The sequence below is a fragment of the Lutra lutra genome, chromosome 1, assembly GCF_902655055.1.
Source record: "Lutra lutra chromosome 1, mLutLut1.2, whole genome shotgun sequence".
NCBI classification, from domain to species: Eukaryota; Metazoa; Chordata; class Mammalia; order Carnivora; family Mustelidae; genus Lutra; species Lutra lutra.
In genome coordinates, this window is record NC_062278.1 from 134,079,493 (window position 1) to 134,101,685 (window position 22,193).

At 38.3% G+C, this 22,193-nt stretch overlaps 1 protein-coding gene across 1 annotated transcript in view; it reads right to left on the minus strand.

The window, feature by feature from the left end:
- Positions 1 to 22,193, minus strand: part of LOC125104609 (collagen alpha-6(VI) chain) — a 151,597-nt gene that overhangs the window by 28,591 nt on the left and 100,813 nt on the right. The window contains exons 25-33 of the mRNA XM_047737212.1: positions 21,316 to 21,378; positions 20,452 to 20,502; positions 18,497 to 18,532; positions 17,572 to 17,634; positions 8,732 to 8,794; positions 7,610 to 7,645; positions 7,458 to 7,494; positions 5,602 to 5,613; positions 575 to 1,068 (exon numbers count right to left, since the gene is read on the minus strand). Coding sequence (XP_047593168.1) covers positions 575 to 1,068; positions 5,602 to 5,613; positions 7,458 to 7,494; positions 7,610 to 7,645; positions 8,732 to 8,794; positions 17,572 to 17,634; positions 18,497 to 18,532; positions 20,452 to 20,502; positions 21,316 to 21,378 — 855 coding nt within the window. The remainder of the gene's footprint in view (positions 1 to 574; positions 1,069 to 5,601; positions 5,614 to 7,457; positions 7,495 to 7,609; positions 7,646 to 8,731; positions 8,795 to 17,571; positions 17,635 to 18,496; positions 18,533 to 20,451; positions 20,503 to 21,315; positions 21,379 to 22,193) is intronic.

Below are 22,193 nucleotides of genomic sequence, written 5' to 3' on the forward strand. Positions count from 1 at the left end.
GGTCTATTTATATAGCTTCCCAACCAAAGAAGCTATAATAACTAGGATGGCTTTCCTTTTTAAAATTTGGATAATTATATGATTGTTGAAATTATAAAATCAAGTCAATTGGCTTTCATTGCACAGCAACTATTGCTACTGGCCACATAAATGACATCAATGAATGTTTACTGGCCTTCCTGATTTAGTAGCTCTATACCCAGAGGCAACTCAAGAGTTCCTTGGAGAAGGACTGGAATAGTAAATCCAGTAGACTGGAATAGTAAATAGTAAAGGACTGGAGAAGAGTTCAAGTCCTGACATTGCCACTTCTTAGCCATGTGAACCCGGGCATACAGGTTTAACCACTCCAGGCTGTTTTCTCACTGATAAAATGGGAATAGTAATTTATACCCATCCCTTACATACCACTTGTGAGAATTAAACAGGATAATGCATACAAAGGGCTTAGCATCTTCCTGGTACACAGAAATAAATAGCCTAGTTCAATCCTTTCTTAAAAAGGCTTCTGAGTATAGCCTTTCCCCACCCCCACCTCCCAAAAAAAGTTACATGGAAAGCTTAACCATCTTACCGCAAACGCACGCTTGATGGAAGGCACGTTGCTGAACGCGATCACAACCGGAATGATGTCAAGGGCACTGAATTCCATAGCTGCTGTGGCAATGGTCTGGGCATCGGAAGACTGGCCGCTGCTGAAGAAGGTGGCGATTCTTCTTGTGTGAGCCCCTGGAAGTGTTCGCTTGAAGACATTCCTGGAGATAAACCTCATCACTTTGCCGATCTCCCTGCTGTCTGAGGACCTCTCGTAAGGAATAGCTTCAATCTCCCTGAGGAGCTTGTTCTTCTTGTAGGCGTCTGAGAAGCGGATGAGGTGTCGGGCGTGAGAGGTGTAGGTGAGGACGGCGATGCGTGCGCCCACCGGGCAGCTGTTCTCCCGGATCCTGACGCCCCTCACCAGGGAAGTCATCAGCTCCTTCATGCGCTCAAATTCCTGCTTGGTGACATCTCGAGACTGGTCCAAGGCAAACACCAGTTCGGTGGGATGTACGGGGCATTCTGGTTTTCCTGAAAGGCAAGAACATGTTCCTTATATAACATGCTTATTTAAAAAAAAAAAAAAAAATTAAAGATACATGGAGAGCAAGGTAATTTTTAATGTTAAATATGCAAATATTTAAACATTAAATAAGCATTAAATACTAAAAATGAGCAGTTAAAATAGTCAATGTTTAAATCTTGAAGGAAAATGCTATTTTAAAGATTGAATTTGCTCTTTTAAATAAAGCCCAAGAGAAAGTATCATTCAATTTGAGTTTTTATGTAATTTGGAAGTTAATGGCCAAATTCCTTTGAAATAATCAAAAGCTCATGGATAGGCCCTTTTACTTACAGAAATTGGATCACTGGTATTATGTTCATTGCTGGAACTTTATACAGTGAGCTAAACTAAAACATACATGTTTTTACTTAATAAGGAAATGTAACAGGAATTGAGAAAGGAATGGGTCCAAAAGCTCTGTTAATGATTTCAGAGAGATGAGAAGAGAATGGATGTTCCATACATAGAAGAGCCCATCAGGGGGCACCTGGGTGGCTCAGTGGGTTAAGCCTCTGCTTTCTGCTCAATCATAGTCTCAGAGTCCTGGGATTGAGCCCTGCATTGGGCTCTCTGCTCAGCAGGGATCGGGCTTCCCCCCACTCTCTCTCTGCCTGCCTTTCTGCCTACTTGTCAAATAAAATAAAATAAAGAAATAAAACCTTTAAAAAATAAATAAAATAAATACATAAATAAATAAAATCTTTTTTAAATTTTTTCATTTTTGTTTTTCCAATATCTTTTTTTAAAATTTCTTTACAGCATAATAGTATTGTTTTTGCACCACACCCAGTGCTCCATGCAATACGTGCCGTCCTTAATACCCACCACCTGGCTCCCCCAATCTCCCAACCCCCCACCCCTTCAAAACTCTCAGGTTGTTTTTCAGAGTCCTTAGTCTCTCATGGTTCACCTCCCCTTCCAATTTCCCTCAACTCCCTTCTCCTCTCCATCTCCCTATTAGCAAGACAGGAAACAATGTGTGTTGGAGATGATGTGGAGAAAGGGGAACACTCTTACACTGTTGGTGGGAATGTAAGTTGGTGCAGCCACTTTGGAGAACAGTGGGAGATTCCTCAAGAAATTAAAAATAGAGCTTCCTTATGACCCTGCCATTACACTACTGGGTATTTACCCCAAAGATACAGATGTAGTGAAAAGAAGGGCCATCTGTACCCCAATGTTTATAGCAGCAATGGCCACGGTTGCCAAACTGTGGAAAGAACCAAGATGCCCTTCAATAGATGAATGGATAAGGAAGATGTGGTCCATATACACTATGGAGTATTATGCCTCCATCAGAGAGGATGAATACCCAACTTTTGTAGCAACATGGACAGGACTGGAAGAGATTATGTTGAGTGAAATAAGTCAAGCAGAGAGAGTCAATTATCATATGTTTTCACTTATTTGTGGAGCATAACAAATAAATAAAATCTTAAAAAAAAAAAAAGAATAGCCCATCAGATGTAGAAAGTAGGTGCTACAGAGATGTGTTAGAGACCTGCCCTGACTATGCACTAGCCCTGTTACCTTGTCCTGGCAACTTATCTTCTCTGGGCCTCACTTTGCTCATTTGTAAAGTGCTGGTCCTAAGATTAGCCACTGCTAAGCCCTGTATTGAGGATTCAGTGAACCAACACAGGCAAAGCACTTAGGACAACAGTGCCTGGCGCACAACAGGTCCTCGGTTAACGTTAGCCATTATTATTACAGACTTTTTCATTGTGATGACTATGCCACTTAAAAGAATGAGGAAAGCTTTCAGGGATATATTTTTATTTAGTAGTTGAAAAGATAAGTTTAATCAATAAATATACCTACTACATAGAAAAACTGAATTGGTAAACTTGAGCGTTAAATGTAAATTTCAGACTTATTGATTGATTCCAATTCATTCATTCTAATCACAGTACCCTGCATTTATCACAGTTGACACTTCATATTTGTCTGATTATCTGATTAATGTTTTCCTCTCCAGGAAGTGTGAAGACAGGGACTGTGTCTCTCTGGATCTGCCAGATTATTAGTTCCTGCCATTTATCAGGGTTCTAATAAATGCTGACTGAATGAAGCAGCAGCAAACAAAGGACAGTTCTTTTGCAGCAGATACAGGGAGAATAAAACTTTTATTAATGGGGGAGAGGCCTGGTATGGAGATATAGGTTGGTAAAAGGAAATAAATCTCAATGATGAACTTCTCTTGGAGGGGTACCTCCTCTCATTCAGATGCCAGCAAGTCCGATTCAGAGATAATAAAAGCAAAATGAGGCCTACCAGCTCTTGATGAGAACTCAGAAACTCAGGTTTTTTGAGGCTGGCCTGGGCTGGTCAAGGAGCGAGTCCTCTGCTGTGACCAGCTGAGCTTCGTCCCCGTCTTGGTGCTAGATGATTATCTCCTTCTGGTCCTGGACTCCGTGACCTAACAGGCTAAAGGACCAGTAAGGATAAATATTTAACCCTAAACCAAACTGTGCATCTCAGTGGAGACAGGACATATTTTATTAGCCTCTGAATCTAACTCAGAAGGCTGAGCAGATGTTAAAAAAAATTGAGGTCATGTCAACTTTACAATAAAAAATGGAAGTATGACTAAACATGAAAGTGTTTCTGCCAGCTTTTGTTTGGGCTGTGATTTGCATATGGGAACACCACCACAATAAGGCAGCTTCAGGTGCAATTTGGAGATAAAGGGAAGAAAAAGATTCACAGCACTGGCTGAAATATGAAAAAACACAAGTTTTCAGGAGAAAGTACCTAAAAGAGTAATTCAACTTGAAAAACTCATGTTCTGAAATCTAGCAACCTGCCAGGAACCAGAAGATTCTGAAGAACACTGGGCTGGCTTGCGGTGGTACCTAGCAGTTCTTCCTCAAGGCACAGATGACCACACAGAGGCCTGATCTGGCTCTGTGGCCATACACTGTACACTGATGGCTGCTGCTTGGCACAGACAGGTGACAACAAGGATAGAGAAAGAGAGACCGCTGACATGTACTTAAAGCACAGCACTGGCAGCCCTCTCCTGGCACCACCACATTTGTCTGAAACACAACTCCCTCCTCTGGCCTTTAAACTTATGCTCTCCTACAATCTACTTTTCCACAATGGCCCAAATAAGTGCTCAAAAATTGTTCATCAGCTCATGTTCTTCCTTCCATACTTTGAATACACTTTAATACCCTCTCATTCCAGCTTGAATACAATCCACCCTTCCTATGTGAACCTATATTGAATCACGTTCAACTTGACCTGGCTTTGGCTTGCTTAATTTTTTCACCCCCCAATCTTCCCCTCCCCCACTGGACTTCCATCAGTTCCTATGCCTAGATCTGTCCTGCAGCATGGCCTTGCACTTGCTGTTCTTTCTCCTGGCTCTTGTAAAGCTGGCTCCTTTTTATTCTTCAGTCCAAACGCCAATGTCACTGTCTCAAAGAGGAGCCCTCCATCCTAAAGCAGCTCTTTCCTCCCCTAACATTATTCTGTGACAAAGTCTCCTGTTTTTTTATCTCCTTCACAGCAAGGATAGGATTCCATATTCCTTTGACGTGTTTATCATCTGGATCCTCTGCTAGAATGGGAGCTTCTGAGGACAAGAATTGTGTCCATCTTATTCAGCCCTGTGTCCCCAGTGCCTAGCACATAATATGCTTTTTTTGTTAAAGATTTTAAAAAAAAATATTTTATTTATTGATTTGAGAGAGAGAAGTGAGAGAGAGTATGAGCGAGAGAAGGTCAGAGAGAGAAGCAGACTCCCAGTGAAGCTGGGAGCCCGATGCGGGACTCGATCCCGGGACTCCAGGATCATGACCTGAGCTGAAGGCAGTCACTTAACCAACTGAGCCACCCAGGTGCCCTAAAAATTTTATTTATTTATTTGACAGAGGGAGAGAGAGATCACAAGTAGGCAGAGAGGCAGGCAGAGAGAGGGGGAAGCAGGCTCCCTGCTGAGCAGAGAGCCTGATGCTTGATCCCAGGACCCTGAGGTCAGGGCCTGAGCAGAGCCCAAGGCAGAGGCTTAACCTACTGAGCCAACCAGGCTCCACCCATAATACACTTTCAATAAATATTTGTTGAGTGAGTGAAGATGCAACCAGAGGGTGTGGATTGATGGGTTTAGACAGAAGGGATAGAGTGTAAAGGTTTAAGAGGGTAGCTGTTGTCACATCTAAATTCATAACCATTAGGCTACAAAGACAATAGAGAAAATGAAGGGAAGGAGACAATTATTACAAAAAAAACCAACAGTAACATCAATGGTAATGTTAGTCATTAAAATATTAATAAAAAAATCAAACTACTTGGTTGAGAAACAGCTGTGAGACTCAGCTAAAGCTGTGTAATTGACTGGAGGCAGATCTGTGCTACCAGAATGAGGCAGCAAAGACATCTCAGATGAAATTTATATCATTTGGCAGGCAACACATTGTTTTAACTTGTCTTTCCAGATGTATGACTTTTTGGAGCTTGATTATGACTTGATGTAAATAAAGATTACTTACCATGTCCGCCAGCTGGGGGAGAAGAACAAAGGAGATTGGGTTATTATTTCGTAGAAGAGAGTTTAGTACTGTGTAGGGAAATCATGGCAGGAGAAGCTCTGCCCTGTGTGCTTTTTGGAATTGACTCAAACACTGAGGCAACAGGAAGGGTCTGGAGAAAATGCAGGTGGATCCCAGCATCTTGGCAAAAACAAGACAGGGTGGGAGAAATGGGATAATATATAGCCATAAATCAGCAGCCTGCCTCCAACTGTCAGAGGGAAAGAACTTTTGCCTGGGAAGGAACGTTACACTGCAGAGAGGTGCACTGAATTTGGAAAGGTTAAAAGGACCTAACGTCTCTTTATTCTCATTTTTCTCTATGTAGAGATCTGTAGATATTGATTTTATATACATGCACATATATAGTCTGTACTGATACATATTTGTGTGTGTGTGTGTGTAAACATGAGAGGTGGATTTACCCTGAAGCAGATAAAGCATAAATAAGCCTTAGGCCTGCATTATCCAATATGGAAGTCACTAGCCACATGTGACTATTTAAATTTTAATTAAAATTAAATGTATTAATTTCAGCTTCTCAGTAGCAATGATCACCTTTCAGGTACTCAAAGTCACAGGTAGCTAGTGGCTACTATACTGAACAGTGTGGTAGAACACCTCCATCACCACAGAAAGTTCTGCTTTCGACTTCTCACTTGCCCAGTGCAAGACCCTGAGAAGGGACCTAGTTTTGTGTTCACAAGATCATGTGCTTTTACAATAAGCAAAAGTCGTTGGTTGTGATTTCTTTTCTTGTTCTAAACAACCCTTTCTTTTGAAATAATTTTGTACCTATTTTTGGATTTGTGATTTTGTACTGAGCCTCTCAAATTATAAAAGATTGGGTCTCATTACACTTGGTCTACCTTTGACTCATTATAGTTCCCATGGCTCTAATGTCAAAAAGTGAACTGTGTTAAGTCAGCCCAAAGCAACAGATCTTCATGACTTATCACATATATTTTGATTTTTATCATGGGTGGTTCCATTATGGTACAAATAGAGCTGAGATCAACACTGCATCCAAAGCTTTAAAAAGTCTGTGGCTTTGAGACCAAAGCTCTCTACAGAAATGGGCTCCAAAATCATTCATGGTGTTTATTTGGGAAGTCATAGTGTTTATTTACGTTTGTAAATAAACACTAAATAGTCAATTCTTTGCTCATCTTGTATGTGGAATTCCTTTAATGATGCTAACATATATTTTGATAGAAGATGCTGCTATAGGAGTCTTAAAGCAAATTCAAAAGAGCATTTGCCAAAATAAATGCCTTTTTGCTTTAAAAATTGGGAGAGAGAAAAAATATGAAGGCAGAAATCAATAATATTACAAGCAAATCAATCATTCAATGAAAAGTAACCAAGCATACCTTTCTAGAAAAGAAGTAATAAACAATAAACCGAAGTAAGTGCTCCCACCCATCAGGACACCTTGTTATCACAGCTAGCTTTCACACCAGGTGAATTCAATCCTGTGTTATTGTCTGGTGTTAATCATTTTTAGAAGTTCAGGTGACTCTCCATTGATTGATTTCACCATCAGAAGAGTTCTGACCTCATGCCTCAATTTCCCCTAGGTTAAAAGCCCTAGACATATCATTAATTAGTGTTTGGAACAGGTTCCAATAGACATGAGGAGGGCAGTCAGAGAAGGCATTACTAGTCACCGATCTATGTTGACTCAAAATATATGCAGTGACATTTCTAATGTTAAGAGATTGGTTGGTAAATTGTCTCAATTTTGAGGGCAGAATTCACTGCTCTTCTGTGAATGCTCTGACAACTTGGGTGATCAATTTAAGTAGGATACTTACGGCTGTGGTCCCGTACATACTGAATGAGCTCACACATCTGTAGTTCAAAAATAAAACAAAGAATTAACCGACTGACTGCCAGGTCTTCACGTCTAAAAATAAATAAATTTAATGGAGTACAGAGCATTCTGTTGGAGTCAGGAGATACATACAGAAAACGAAGCCAGTCCTCTGGCCCCTTTCATACCCTAGGAAAAAAAAAGAAATGTGGTCTCATTGCTCTGTCCACTCATCAGTAGGCAGAATGTGCACTAACCTCAGAAAGTGAAGATTTCTAAAGTTTTTATTCTAATTAAGTTAGAGGAAGAAAAGAATACATGTAGGAGGATCCTCATCACTGAGTTAAGAGTAACATTCCAGGGGAAATCAAGTGAGGGCAGCAAGCCTGAGGAACACAAACCTCCGAAGGCCACCTTCCTCCAGCCCCATCTGTGGACAATAAGGGTTGTCAGAATCTAAGGATGGAGGTGAATACTTAACACTGGCATGAAGAGCTTTGGAGCAGGCTTATGGCTTGGATACAGATGAGGCTGATCCATCTCTTATAACTGCCCAACCTTAAGGGACATTCAGAGTTCCTCAGCCCCATACTTTGCCTTGGCCACTGAACAGCAGCTGAACTGAACCTTCCTGTTTCCATCATTGGTTGGATGATAAAGGAATCAGACTCAGACTGTACATCTGGAAAGGTAATCCCAACAGTCTTCCCAAAATAAATGAATATACATATATAGAGATCTGTCTGGATTGGGAATAGAAAGCACAAAGTGGAATTGGTTTTAATTTCACATGTTCAATTCCATCTTTGGAATGGGAAGAGTCTGGCTATTCTCAAAGAAAGACAACCGAGGAAAAATGCCGTGAAGCCCCACCCAGACTCCTGGAGAAAAGTTCCATGTGAATACAACTTGGATCATTTATTCCCTGTTTATTAATTTCCTCTCCCTTCCCTTCATTCACTAACCACTTACTGAATATAGGAGGAGGACAAGGACCAGGCAAATAAAATTCACCCATAATTGAGAGATCACATTTTAGTCCAATACTTTCCATTTCCTCCCTCAAATTCCCCTTACCTCATGAGAAATGGTGACTAATATTTAATCAGTATCCCCCCCTCCTATCTCTAGGATATTTTTCTGCACATAAATGCAGAAAAATAGTGAAAATAGTTACCAGGTGCAAAGATAGAAAACATGCACATTTGGGCAATGAAGACTCCATGCATTTTATTGAGAAGAGGATCTGGTGTGATTTATGACTTTTCAACTTACCTTGCGTCCAGGAGGTCCTGGCTCCCCAGGGGATCCCATCTTTCCTGGAGGCCCAGTGGATATCTCAAAGCAGAATTTATTTATTTTAAAATTATATTTATACATATACATATGGTGTTTGTGTTTTATTTTACTTTTTAAAAGATATATTTGTTTATTTATTTGTTTGACAGAGAGAGAAAGCATGTGAGTATGCGCACAAGCAGGGGGAGCAGAAGAGGGAGAAGCCGACTTGTGCTGAGCTTGATGTGGATTTGATCCCAGGACCCTGGGATTATGATCTGAGCTGAAGGCACACACTTAATCAACTGAACCACCCAGACATCCCTCATATTAGTGGATGTGTTTTAAATGTCAAAGGGAATACACTTATAGAACATTGAGAGATTTCCGAAAAGCACACAAAAGGAAAAAAATCGTCAGTAATTCTTTCACTTCCAAATAATCCTTGTTAACATTTGGTGTCTTTTGGTATTTTTATATGTTTATATGTGTATATATATTCTTTTAAAATATAATTTTATACTTTTCCTGTTATTTTTTGAATTAAATATATCTCTTGAAGTTTTCATGTTATTAAATTTGGGAGGGGATCATTTTTAATGGCTGCATAATATTCCATTGCACAGATGTACCATGATTTCTTTCATCAGTTCCTTATTATTGGCATTTAGGTTTGCTGCTGTTGTAAAGCAATACCAAGAAAAATTATATGTTGTGATTCTTATTATTTCCTTAGGGAAGATTGCTAGAACTGGAATTGCTGGATCAAAGGAGAAATTTTTATCTGAATGAGACAACAAATGACAACAAATAAGTGAACAAAAAACCCAGAAGAACAAAAATTTAAATATAAGACCCCTGAAACAACAAGAAGAATACACTTAGAAGCTGGCTGGAGATATTTGTAGTGAAATGAATAACAGGAGTAATAAAAACAATTGCTGACTACTTGCTATATGACAAGAATTCTTCCATGTGCATTTAGCAGTATGATTTATTATAAAGAAGGCTAGAATTAAAAAATCGGGGCAGTATTCCTAAGTTCATTCAAAATGCCATGGGACTTATAACATTTACAGGAATGAAAAAATGAAGTCGTCTGAAATCAGCTTAATTTGTACAAGCATTACCAATGAGACAGGGAATAACTGTTGATGTTCTTTGAGTATTCTACAGTGTGCTAGGCTGAGTGAAAAAAACCTCACTGATTATATTTTCTTTAGGAGATATAGATTAACCTCCCGGGGGAGGGGAGGGAATGGTAGACTGAACATATATACATGACTTCTGCTCCCTCTCAGTGTTTCATCAAAATGGTGTAAGTAGATGTTTTTATTTAAAAAAAAAATTTAAGGGTTTTATTTATTTGGTACGAATAGGGAGAGCAGGCAGGGGGAGAAGCAGGCTTCCCGCTGAGCAGAGAGCCTGATGCAGGACGGATCCCAGGCAGGACCCCAGGATCATCAGCTGAGCCAAAGACAGACCCTTAACCATCTGAGCCATCACAGCATCCCTAAGTAGATTTTTTTAAAAGGCCAAAAAAAAAAAAAAAAAAAAAAAAAAAAAAAAAGCGGGGCGGAGGAAGACTGAGAAAGAAGACAATAGCCACAAACCTCCAGAGGCTAGAAAGCAGATGTACAGGTGTTAAATGACTTAACAGATATGAAAAAGCTGGATCCTAAGCCAGTAGCAGGGAAAGCCAAGAATCCATTCCCAAAAGGCTCACGTATTGGCAGCAGGTACCTCCAAAAGTGGAGGTGAAGGGGAAGGGCTAAATAAGGAGGACAGGTTGAAAATCATTTTAGGAATCCTCTGATATCCTCTCCATTCTCTGCAATTGGGTGAATGTCCCTTTTTCCACTCCACAGAGGTAAAGTTGAGGGATCTGCACCAGGGAACTCCAGGCGGAGTTGAGTGTCCATGGTACCCTCCTGAAAACAGGATGATCCGATGAAGATATGTGAAATAGACATGAGACCCCTCAGGTTTCCTTTTCCATGTGGTTTTGTGAAAACTACAGCCAGAACTTCATCCTCAGGCAGGAAACTGAAACAGTCTTCTCAGGGAAATCTGACCAAAGAAAGAAGACCTAAAGATACAGATATCAGACGTCTGCTAAGAAAAAAACTCAGCCAGACCACTCTTCAGTAAAACCTGTAGCTGATCAGCTCTATCAATGTCTCTGGGGCTTCCAACTAGCCTTTTTGTCTTTAATTCTTAAATAGGAAGAAATAGCCCATTCTCCAGACACGCTGGGTATAGACATCAATACAGAAAAAACAAAACTATAGGAAAAAGATTGTGTTGGACAAAGAAGCCATAAAAATACTAATTTATATCCTCAGAAAATTAAGAGAAGTTGTTTCAACCATGAAATGAGACAAGATAGTGTAAAAAACATTTGGAGAACAAAATAAGCTCTTTAAAATTAAATCATGAGAGGAGCATTGTTAAATAGTCAAAGAAATCTCCCAGAGAAGGGGGTGCCTGGGTGGCTCAGTGGGTTGAGCCTCTGCCTTTGGCTCAGGTCATGATCTCAACGTCCTGAGATTGAGCTCCACATGGGGCTTTCTACTCAGTGGGGAGCCTGCTTCCTCCTCTCTCTCTGCCTGCCTCTCTGCCTACTTGTGATCTCTCTCTCTGTCAAATAAATAAATAAAATCTTAAAAAAAAAAAATCTCCCAGAAAAGTAGAGCAAAAAAGACAACCTGAGAAACAGGAGAGAAGAAAGAGATAAGGGGCAGATAGATGGCCTTTTTCCCCCACTTCATATGAAACTTAGTAAAATTATTTGACTCTTTAAATTAGTGGTTCTCAACTAGGGAGAACTTTGTGCCTCTCCCCCCACCTCTAAGGGGAAATTTGACAATGTCTGGAGACATTTTTGTCTCTTATAATGGGGAAGGGTGGAGAAGGGCAGTGCCACTGACATCTAGTGGGTAGAGGCCAAGGGAGCTACTAAACATCCTACAATGCACAGGAGAGCCCCCACAACTAAGAATTATCCAGCCCTGGGGCACCTGGGTGGCTGTCGGTTAAGTGGCTGCCTTCTGCTCAGGTCATGATTCCAGCATCCTGGGATGGAGCCCTGCATCAGGCTCCCTGCTCAGCAGGGATTCTGCTTCTCCCTGTTTGCCTGCTGCTCTGCTTACTTGTACTCCCCCTCTCTCTGTCAGTTAAACATATAAAATCTAAAAAAAATTTTATCTAGCCCCAAATGTTCATAGTGCAGAGATGAACACATCCTGCTTTAAAGTATGTGCATGTGTAAAAAAAATATATGTATATACACACATACACACCACACACACACACACACACACACACACATATACATACATAATAAGGTTAAAAACCATGACAAAAAAAAAATCCTTCGGTTGGGAGGAAAAAAACAATGTGAAAATTTAGAAAAACTAAAAACATAATCATTCCAAGAAAACTGAAGAGGCGCTCAAAATTGAAGGCAAAACTTTAACAACAGAAACTTCTACCAATGGAAACTTCAACTTTTTCAGAAGGAAAACCTGGAAGTTTTCAGTGTCTAAACTTCAAATTTGGAAATATTTACAAAGATAGGGGAAAAGCAGCTTGGCAAGTGAAATAATAAGTTATAAACAGTGATAAATTGTGGGAAAAAAAGAAATTCAAGTAATCAAAGGCCAAAAGAAAAAGTTCACATGCTTCCCATTGGTTCATTGTTTTATAAAAATGATTAATCTGGCACTGGGGGACAAGAACCCAAAAACAGCTGAACGTGTTAGCATGCTTCCAATGTTCAAGAGTAAAGTACTTCATTAACAAGTCAAGGGAAAGGATCCAGAGGTATTTCAATGCAGATGACATGTGGATTAATTTCAAAGTGTTTTCCAATTATCTTTCTAATTATTTCAGTCATTTAAAAAAAAATCATAGTGTTAAAGGACAGTCATCCAAAAACATGCATGAAGAAAAGAATTATAGCTGAGATGCAGTCCTCCTAGGAGAAGCAGGATGGAAGCAAAGAGCAGATTCTTTATTTTGTATCCCTAAAACCCAATAAATAATGACTACACAGGCAAGAGGTGTCCAAGATGGTGTCATAGACCCTGAACTCACCTCCTCCCAAGGACATACCAAATCTATTCCTACCTAGAGAGCAATTCCTCCTGAAAAAGAACTGAGGGCTAACTGAACAGCTTCCACACAACAAAGGGTAAAGGGACCACAAAGAGAATGGCAGGAGGGATGGAGACACAGTAACCATGGAAACCCCACCCTTGATGCTATGAACTGCAGTACTATGAAATTCTCCAGGATAGATCTCATTAGGCTACAAAACAAGTATCAATAAATTTAAGAAGACTGAAATTATAGCAAGCATCTTTCCTAACCACAATGGGATGAAACTAGAAATCAATCACAAGAAAACTGGAAAAAAAACACAAATACATGGAACTAAACAATATGCTATTAAACAACTAATGGGTCAATAAAGAAATCAAAGAGGAAATAAAAAAATACCTGGAGATAAATGAAAATGGAAACACAATGGTTCAAAATCTTGGGGAATGCAGTAAAAGCCCTTCTAAGGGGAAGTTTATACCAATACAGGCCTACCTCAATAAAAAAAAATCTCAAATAATCTAACTTATACTTAAAGGAATAAGAAAAAAAAAAAAGAGAACAAAGCAAGTCCAAAGTTAGAAGGAAGGAAATCATAAAGAGCAGAGCAGAAATAAATAGAAGCTAAAAAAAAACTATAGGAAACATTAATGAAACTAGGAGCTGGTTCTTTGAAAAGCTAAATGATAAACATTAACCAGACTCATCAAGAAAAAAAAAGACTCAAATTAGAAATATGAGAGAAGGTACAATCGACACGACAGAGGAACAAAGGATCAGAAGAGACTACTCTGAAAAACTATATACCAACAAATTGGACAAACTAGAAGAAATGGATAAATTCCCAGAAACACCATTTCCAAGACCGAATCAAAAAAGAAAATCTGAACAGACCAATGACCAGTAACGAAATTGAAAAACTTATAAAACAAATATACAGGACCAGATGGCTTCACAGATGAATTCTACTAAATGTTTAAAGAAAAGTTAATATTTATTCTTCTCAAACTATTCCAAAAAACAGAAAAGGAAGGAAAACTTCCCAATTCATTCTATGAAGGCAGCATTACCTTAATTTTAAAAACGGGGAGAAAAAGCCCACTGCAAGCAAAGAAAAATTACAGGTCAATATCCCTGATGAATATAGATGCAAAAATTCTCAATAAAATATTAGCAAACCTAATTCAACAATACTCATCCACCACAACCAAGTGTAATTTATTCCAGGGAACAAGACTAATTCATACTCACAAATAAAACATGATATCAACACATTAACAAATGAATAAAATCTTATGACAAAATTTAGCATCTATTCATGATAAAAACTCTCAACAAAATGAATTTAGAGGAAATACACCTCAACCTAATAAAAGCCATATACAAACAAATTCACAGTTAACATCATACTCAGTGGTAAAAAACCAAAAGCATTTCCTCTAATATCAGGAGCAATACAAGGATGTCCACTCTCACCACTTATATTCAACAGAGTCCTGGAAATCTGAGCTGAAGCAATCAGACAAGAAATAAAAGACATCCAAATTGGTAGGGAAGAAGTAAAACTGTCACTATTTGCAGACGACATGATTTTATATATAGAAAGCCCTAATAACTCCACCAGAAAACTATTAGAATAAGGGAATTCAGTAAAGTCACAGGATACAAAATTAATATAAGAAATTTCTTGCTTTTCTATACATTAATAATAAGGTAGCAGAAAGAGAAATTAAGAAAACAATCCCATTCACAATTGCATCAAAAAGAATAAAATGCCCAGGAAGACATTTAACCAAGGAGGTGAAAGATCTAACCTGTGAAAATTGTATGACACTGATGAATGAAACTGAAGATGACACAACCAAGTAGCAAGATATCTTATGCTCATGGGTTGGAAGAATTAGAATGTTCATATGTCCATACTACGAAACAGTCTACAGATTTCAGTTCAATCCCTATCAAAATACCAGAGGCATTTTTCACAGAACTAGAACAAGTAATCCTAAATTTGTATGGAACCATAAAAGACCTTGAGTAGCCAAAGCAATTTTGAGGAAGAAAAACAAAATTGGAGGTATCACAATGTAAGATTTCAAGATAGACTAGAAACCTGTAGTAATCAAAAGAATATGGTATTGGCACAAAAACAGACACAAAGCCCAAAAGAAGAGAATGGAAAACGGAGAAATAAACCTATGCTTGCTTATATGGCCAATTAATCTATGACCAAAGTGGCAGGTATATACAACAGGGAAAAGACAGTCTCTTCAATAAATGGTGCTGGGAAAACTGGACAGATACATGCAAAGAATGAAACTGATCAATATCTTATATATACACAAACTCAAAATGGATTAAGGACCTAAATGTAAGACTTGAAATCATAAAACTCCTTAAAGAAAACATAGGCACTAATCTCTGGATCTGTCTGTAAGGGAAACAAAAGCAAAAATAAATAATTGGGATTATTATCATACTAAAAATCTTTGGTGCAATGAAGGAAACAAGCAACAAAATGAAAAGGCAACCTACTAAATGAAAGAAGATATTTGCAAATGGTATATCCAATGAGGCGTTAATATCCAAAATATATAAAGAACTCATACAACTCAACACACACACACATACACATACAAAATCTGATCAAAAAATAGGCAGAGGACTTGAAGAAACATTTCTCCAAAGATGTACAGATGGCCAACAGACACATGAAAAGATGCTTAACTTCACTAATCATCAGGGAGACGCAAATCAAAACCACAGTGAGATACCACCTCACCAGTCAGAAGGACTGCTATCAAAAAGAAATAACAAGTGTTGTCAAGGATATGGAGAAAAGGAAACCCTGGTGCACTGCTGGTAGAAATGCATATTGTTGTGGCCAGTATGGAAAATAGTGTGGAGGTTCCTCAAAAAATTAAAAATAGAAACACAATATGACCCAGTAATTCCGCTTCTGGGTGTTCACCCAAAGAAAACAAAAACAGTAATTTGTAAAGAGATCTGCACCTCTATGTTTATTACAGTATAATTTACAATATCTAAGATATGGAAGCAATAGATGAATGCATAAAGAATGGATATACATACAAACAATAGGATATATATATATATATATATATATATATATATATATATATAATGTATGTACATATACACACAATGGAATATCACTCAACCATAAGAAAGAATAAAACTTTGACATTTGTGACAACATGGATGGACCCAGAAGGTATTATGCTATGTGAAATATGTCAGAGAAAGACAAATACCATACGATTTCATTTATATATGGAATCTAAAAAAAAAAAAATCCACAAAAGAATAAGCAAAGAGAAAACCAGAAAAAAAAACAGAAAAACAACAAAAATAGAAATAGACTCATAAATACAGAGGATAAACTGGTTGTTGCCAGAGGGATGGTGGGTGGAGGAATGGGTGAAATGGGTGAAGGGGATTAAGAAGTACAAACTTCCAGTCATAAAATAAGTAAGTCACAGAGATGAAAAGTACAGCGTAGGGAATATAGCCAATATTATTTTAATAACATTATATGGCGACAGACGGTGACTACACATTGTGGTGAGCATTTTGTAATCTATGTAACTGTTGAATCATTATGTTGTACACCTGAAACTAACATTGTATATCAACTATATTTCAATAAAATTTTAAAAACCCTGGAAAGAGTCAAAGAGGTAGAAATGATCAAGTGTAATGCAAAAGAAAATGAACACATAGGAGAGCAAAGAAGCTTCTACAGGATCCCTTAGAAGAGCCACAATGAGCTAGGAAAAAAACTCATCTCTGTACATAAAGCTCTTGTCATACTTAATAAAAAATGGGATCAGAATAAAATTCACTATGATGACAAAATTGGAAAACCACCTCAAGTATCAAGGTTATAGCACTTTTTCTTTTCCTGCTAATTAACATGGTGTTAAGATCGGTTTACCCAATCAGTGAAGAAAAGAAACAAATTTACTGAGAGGCAATTATCAGAACAATGTCTTTCACAAAGCAGCCATGTCCTTTATACATAGTATAAATATAAAGAGTCAACAAATACAAAAATCCATTCCTAACCCCCTGGAACCCGAATATGCTGATGTCTGTGAGACTATATTGTACACTCGTCTTCATTATGAGTGAGCCAAAGCTTTCGGATATTTCCCAGTCCTTCTATGGAATAACAAGGACAGATTCAGCCATAAATGGAAACTCTCTCATAAAAATTAATAACAGTCTCTTAGGCTAAAAGGGCAGAGGATCTTTCAGGGTATACGTCATTAAAAGCAGTTTAACAAAACTTAAGAGTGAAGAACAAGATGCCAGTGGACATTAGGCTGCACTAAATCTGCCAGGGAAATGGGATTAAACTAACCATATTTTGCCAGGGTGAAACTGTTTTTTGACCACAAGGATTCCTAAAACGAACATTATTTCCAGAGTTGAGAATGGTACCTTGGCAGCCAGGACAGGTGAACTTGTTCATTAAAAGCAAACACTTCTTTGCCTTCTTGCTGGTGTTGGAGGATGAGTCATACACCCATCTCCCTTTCCCAGGTTTGCCTTCAAAACACACACACACACACACACACACACACACACACACACACACACACACTTTGCAATTCTTGGGGAACAAGTGACAACTCAAATGACTGTAAAAGCATGAAAAGGACTTCCCAAAGTAGCTAAGGTGGAAAGGCATTAGAATCTAAGAAGCTTACCGTCTTGCCTCTAGCTCCCTTGGGTCCAGTTTCTCCTGGACCACCAGGGTCCCCAATCTCACCCTAGATAAGTTCAGAAAAACACAATGGTTATTAAAATCAAAGAGCGATATCTTAATATGTTTTTAAACTTATTCCAACATTAAGATGTTTTTCATATACATTTTAATCTTCAACAGTCTTCTTTCAAGTGTCTGCCATCTCCCTGCTTCTCTCCGCCCGCCCCCCATTTTTATAGCTCTCTACACAGCATGCTACAGCCTCATTGTTTGACTTGAGTCTCTGTCTGTCCAGCCACAACACAGCCTCCTCTGAGTCATGAGCGCTGCCCTTTATTTTGTCCTCCGATCCTATCACAGGACCTGGCATTTACTGAACTCAGTAAATGTTTCTAGTAAAAGTGATAGCCTTAAGGTAAAAGGCATCATTGCTAACATATTATTGGAAGGTGACTTATAATCACATTGGAAAAATTGAGCAAGGTGAAGAATTCAGGTTTTGGTTTTCCTTACATTTTACTTTCCTTTGAGCAAAGAAGAAAATACATATGATAGAGGAGGAGTCCATGTGAGAAGAAATAAGGATTATTTCTTCCTTTACTTACGAATTTAAAAACTAGAAGTTAAATTTTAAAAAAAGTCTGCTTCTGTCTTCCCCATTTTCCTCATAAAGATTTCTCCCTTTCTTTCTTTAGAGAGAATCCCACACTGAGCATGGAGCCTGACGAGGGGCTGAATCTCACAACTCCAAGATCATGACCTGAGCCGAAATCAAAAGTTGGACGCCTAAGTGATTGAGCCACCCATGTGCCCCTAAATGTTCTCTCCATTCATTTTATAATTATCCTTCTATTGTCCTGTGATAGATTTTATAGCCTCAGGACTAATTTCTAATTGATCTCTACTTAATATGAAGTACACGGTACCTTAGGTCCACTTTCTCCAGGAAATCCTTCTTGCCCCTATAATTGACAGTATAGAAAATTAATATTTGCACACCTCACCAAGGTAGATTTATGCTGACTTTAATTTTACCTGCTGCCTTACTTGGTTTTAGCATCTCTGAATCAAGAGAGGGCCAAAACAACTAAAAATTAAACTGTACAGCACTATTTGAGAAACTAGCTCCAATTTCTAAATTAAGCTATTTATACCAAAATATCATGACAACCTAGATAACTGGATAAATGTGCACATCTGAGGAATTACAAATCAGCTTTCCTTCTACTGAAGGCATTTAATAGGACAGCTGGCCAGATGGTCAAGTGTTTCTGAAACAGTCTTCCTAACATATATTTCAATGGAGAAATTTGAGAAGCCTAGAGCCTAAACCTGATCATTGGTTTTCTAGGCTTCTGTTTACCTTACTTAGTCCATGGACTATAATTGAAGATGTCTGACAATCCCCATTTGATGAAAATAATTTATTTAAAGTTTAGTTTCTGATTATTATAAGTAGAGTCTTCTCAAACATATATAAAATACAAAAGAATAGAAAGGAGAAAAATCATCTAAAATCTCACTACCCAGAACCATTATAAATGCCATATTTTCTTTAAGCTCTTCAAAATGCATTTTTAGCACAATTGGGTTAAGTATTCTTTTTGATTTTTTTATATCCTGGATTTTTACTTGATATTGTCACATAATTTCTTTTTTTTTTTTAAAGATTTTATTTATTTATTTGACAGAGAGAGATCACAAATAGGCAGAGAGACAGACAGAGAGAGAGGGGGAGAAGCAGGCTCTCCACCGAGCAGAGAGCCCGATGCGGGACTCGATCCCAGGACCCCGGGATCATGACCTGAGCCGAAGGCAGAGGCCTAAACCACTGAGCCACCCAGGCACCCTGTCACATAATTTCTTTACGTGATTGTAAACTTCATATACATTCATTTTAAAGAGTGGCTAATATTCCAGTGCTATAAACTACTCAATATTTTCCTCATCAGATACTGAACTTGTTTTCAATTAATTCCCTATTCTAAAAAAAAAAAATTTCTGTGGAAATGTCTCATTCATTAGTGATTTCTTTTTTCAAAGAAATTTTAGCTTCTGGGGGTTTGTTTATCCTTCCAGACAGCCTCTTGCATCATTCCTAGTGGGATTTCACTTGGAATTAAATTGATCCTTTAAAATGTTTTAAACCTTCCAACAAGAATTTGGACGTCTTCATTTAGTGAAGTTTTTAATTTCAGTAATTTTTTTTGTTGTAAGTCTCAAACATTTTGCAGAAAGGATAATCTTTACTGTGTTTTTGTGGGTATTGTTATTATGGTTTCTAAGTGGTAATTGTTAGTGTATAGGAATCACTGGTTTTGTAAATTTATCTATCTTACTTCCAGACCCTCAAATGTTCAAAATACAAACTTGTAATTTAACATCTTAATTTTTTTTTCATGTTCCAAGATTCATTGTTTATGTACCACAAAGTTAAAAGTTTTTATTTTTGAGTTATTGCTTGGCCCAATGCATTTAGAAAGACGCTGTAAAAACCTCTTACCAATGGTTAAACATATTAAGAAGAGAACTTTGGAATGCCTCCCTAAGTAAAGCCTAGCACAGAACTGCTAAGATTAGATGCACTGTTCGGGTTAGAACAAGTCAGGCACTGGCCGCACATCTTTGCAAAGGAACAGAAAATTAATTTTCAAGTTTCAGTTGTTGCCTGCACCTTAAGCCATCAAATTTTTTTTTCTTTTACCACAGTCTCCAAGGGATATCAACAAATAAATTATCAAAATCTATCTCCAAATGTCCAAGACTGCCCTATTCAGTGCTTTTTTTTTTCTCTTGAATGTGTCAAAAATAAAGACCACAAAACCAAAACAAGCAACAGAAAACAAATGGAAATGTCCAGATTCCAGTCAATGTGTCTTACCTTTGCTCCTTTACTTCCAATGCTACCATAACCTGGGTTGCCATCATCACCCTGTAAACAAAGGCATTATTTACAAATATCCCAGACTATAAACTGGAGGCAGGCTTCCTCACATGAGAATAAGACACCCAGTTTTTTTGGTTTGATTAGGAGAAAGTAAGAAGTGGATTCTCTCTCTGGGGCTGGCCACTAACATTTGGTATTAACTAACATAATGCCACTAACATAATGGCACTAAAGGCAACTCTCAATGACAGACAGAGACGGTGCATTGTCTCTGAGGCTCATTTGTATCATCTGTAAAATGGGACTAAAAATTATAACTACCCATGGTGTAATTATGAAGACTGAATGGGAAAATTTCAGGCATACAGTCATCTCAATAGAAGGAGTTAGTGTTGTTAGCTCTTCTATTTAACACCTGTACTTTAAATACCTTTCAGTTTGCTAGATGAGAATAAGACCTCCTAAATGCCTGGCCAGAGGCTACTGTCAGACCCTTGCAGAAGGTCTTTGTAAGAAGTCCTGAGCACTAGGAGAGTGTGGGCTGGGTTTCTGATGAGCAGGTTCTGATGGGAGGAAAGAATGGGAGAAGGGTTATAGGGATGCTAAACGTAAGTTTTGTCCAGTTTATCATTTAGCTTCAAAGCATCCCAGCCAGGATGTTTGGTACCAGGGAAGCTGCCACCTTAGGAGAGCTGGCTAAGGAACTATTCCAAGTTGAGGATAATATCTCAGTTTCCAGAAGGCTATCAGGCTAGACTGGGGTGGTATCTTTAATGCACTCTTCAGAGAACCACATGGGATATCTACTGAACTAGAAGATTCCAAGTGCCAGGTCAAAAGTAGCGATCCAACACAAACCGGCAAGCCTCGAGGACCCGGGAGGCCAACAGCTCCTTTTTCTCCCAAATCTCCAGGTTCTCCCTGTCAAATAGAATGAAACATGTCCTTATTAGTTTGCTGCTGTTTGTGCATATGTGTGTGTGTGTGTGTGTGTGTGTGTGTGTGTGTGTGTGTTTTATAAAGGAAATTGGAAGTGATGGTACTAAGACAACAGTTATACAATTGCATCCATGTGCATCACACACAGTGACAACAGATTTGTGGTGAGGACTGCGAGTTGTGTAAGTAACGCAAAGAATTGCTGTTGCTGGCCAGTGAGGTCTCCTCCATTGATGAATGAAGTCCCAGCAAGTCTGATGCATTGTTTAGTGCAATCTGCCATCTTGGCAGCCCAGTGTCATGGACTACACCCTTGGAACTGTCTTACTATGAGTCAAAGAGGAAGCTCTGTACTGTTTAAAAAAATTAACAAAATTGTTTCCAAGACGATCCATCAAATCATCTGGCTGCTGCAAAGACAACAGGCTTACTAATCTAGCTTGAAGGGCTGATCAAGGTAACCAGGGTAGCACGACATCCATGGCAACAGTTCCTGACTTCTGACTAGTAGAACATCTACTGTGGGTTATAAATCAATCTCAGTATTATGTTGAGTCAAGTCCAGCTACTTGAGAAAGTTAAAGTTAACACAGCTTTACAAAAGAAGGTTAACGCCTTTAAAAAAAAAAAAACCCTTAAAATTTTAGATTTTAGATTTATAGAAATGTTTAAGTAGCACAGAGAGTTCCTAGATACTCAACATCTAGCTTCCCTTATTGTTAACATTGTATTAGTTACATTAGTAGGACGTGTTTATTACAATGCATAAAGGAATATTGATTCATTATTATTAACTA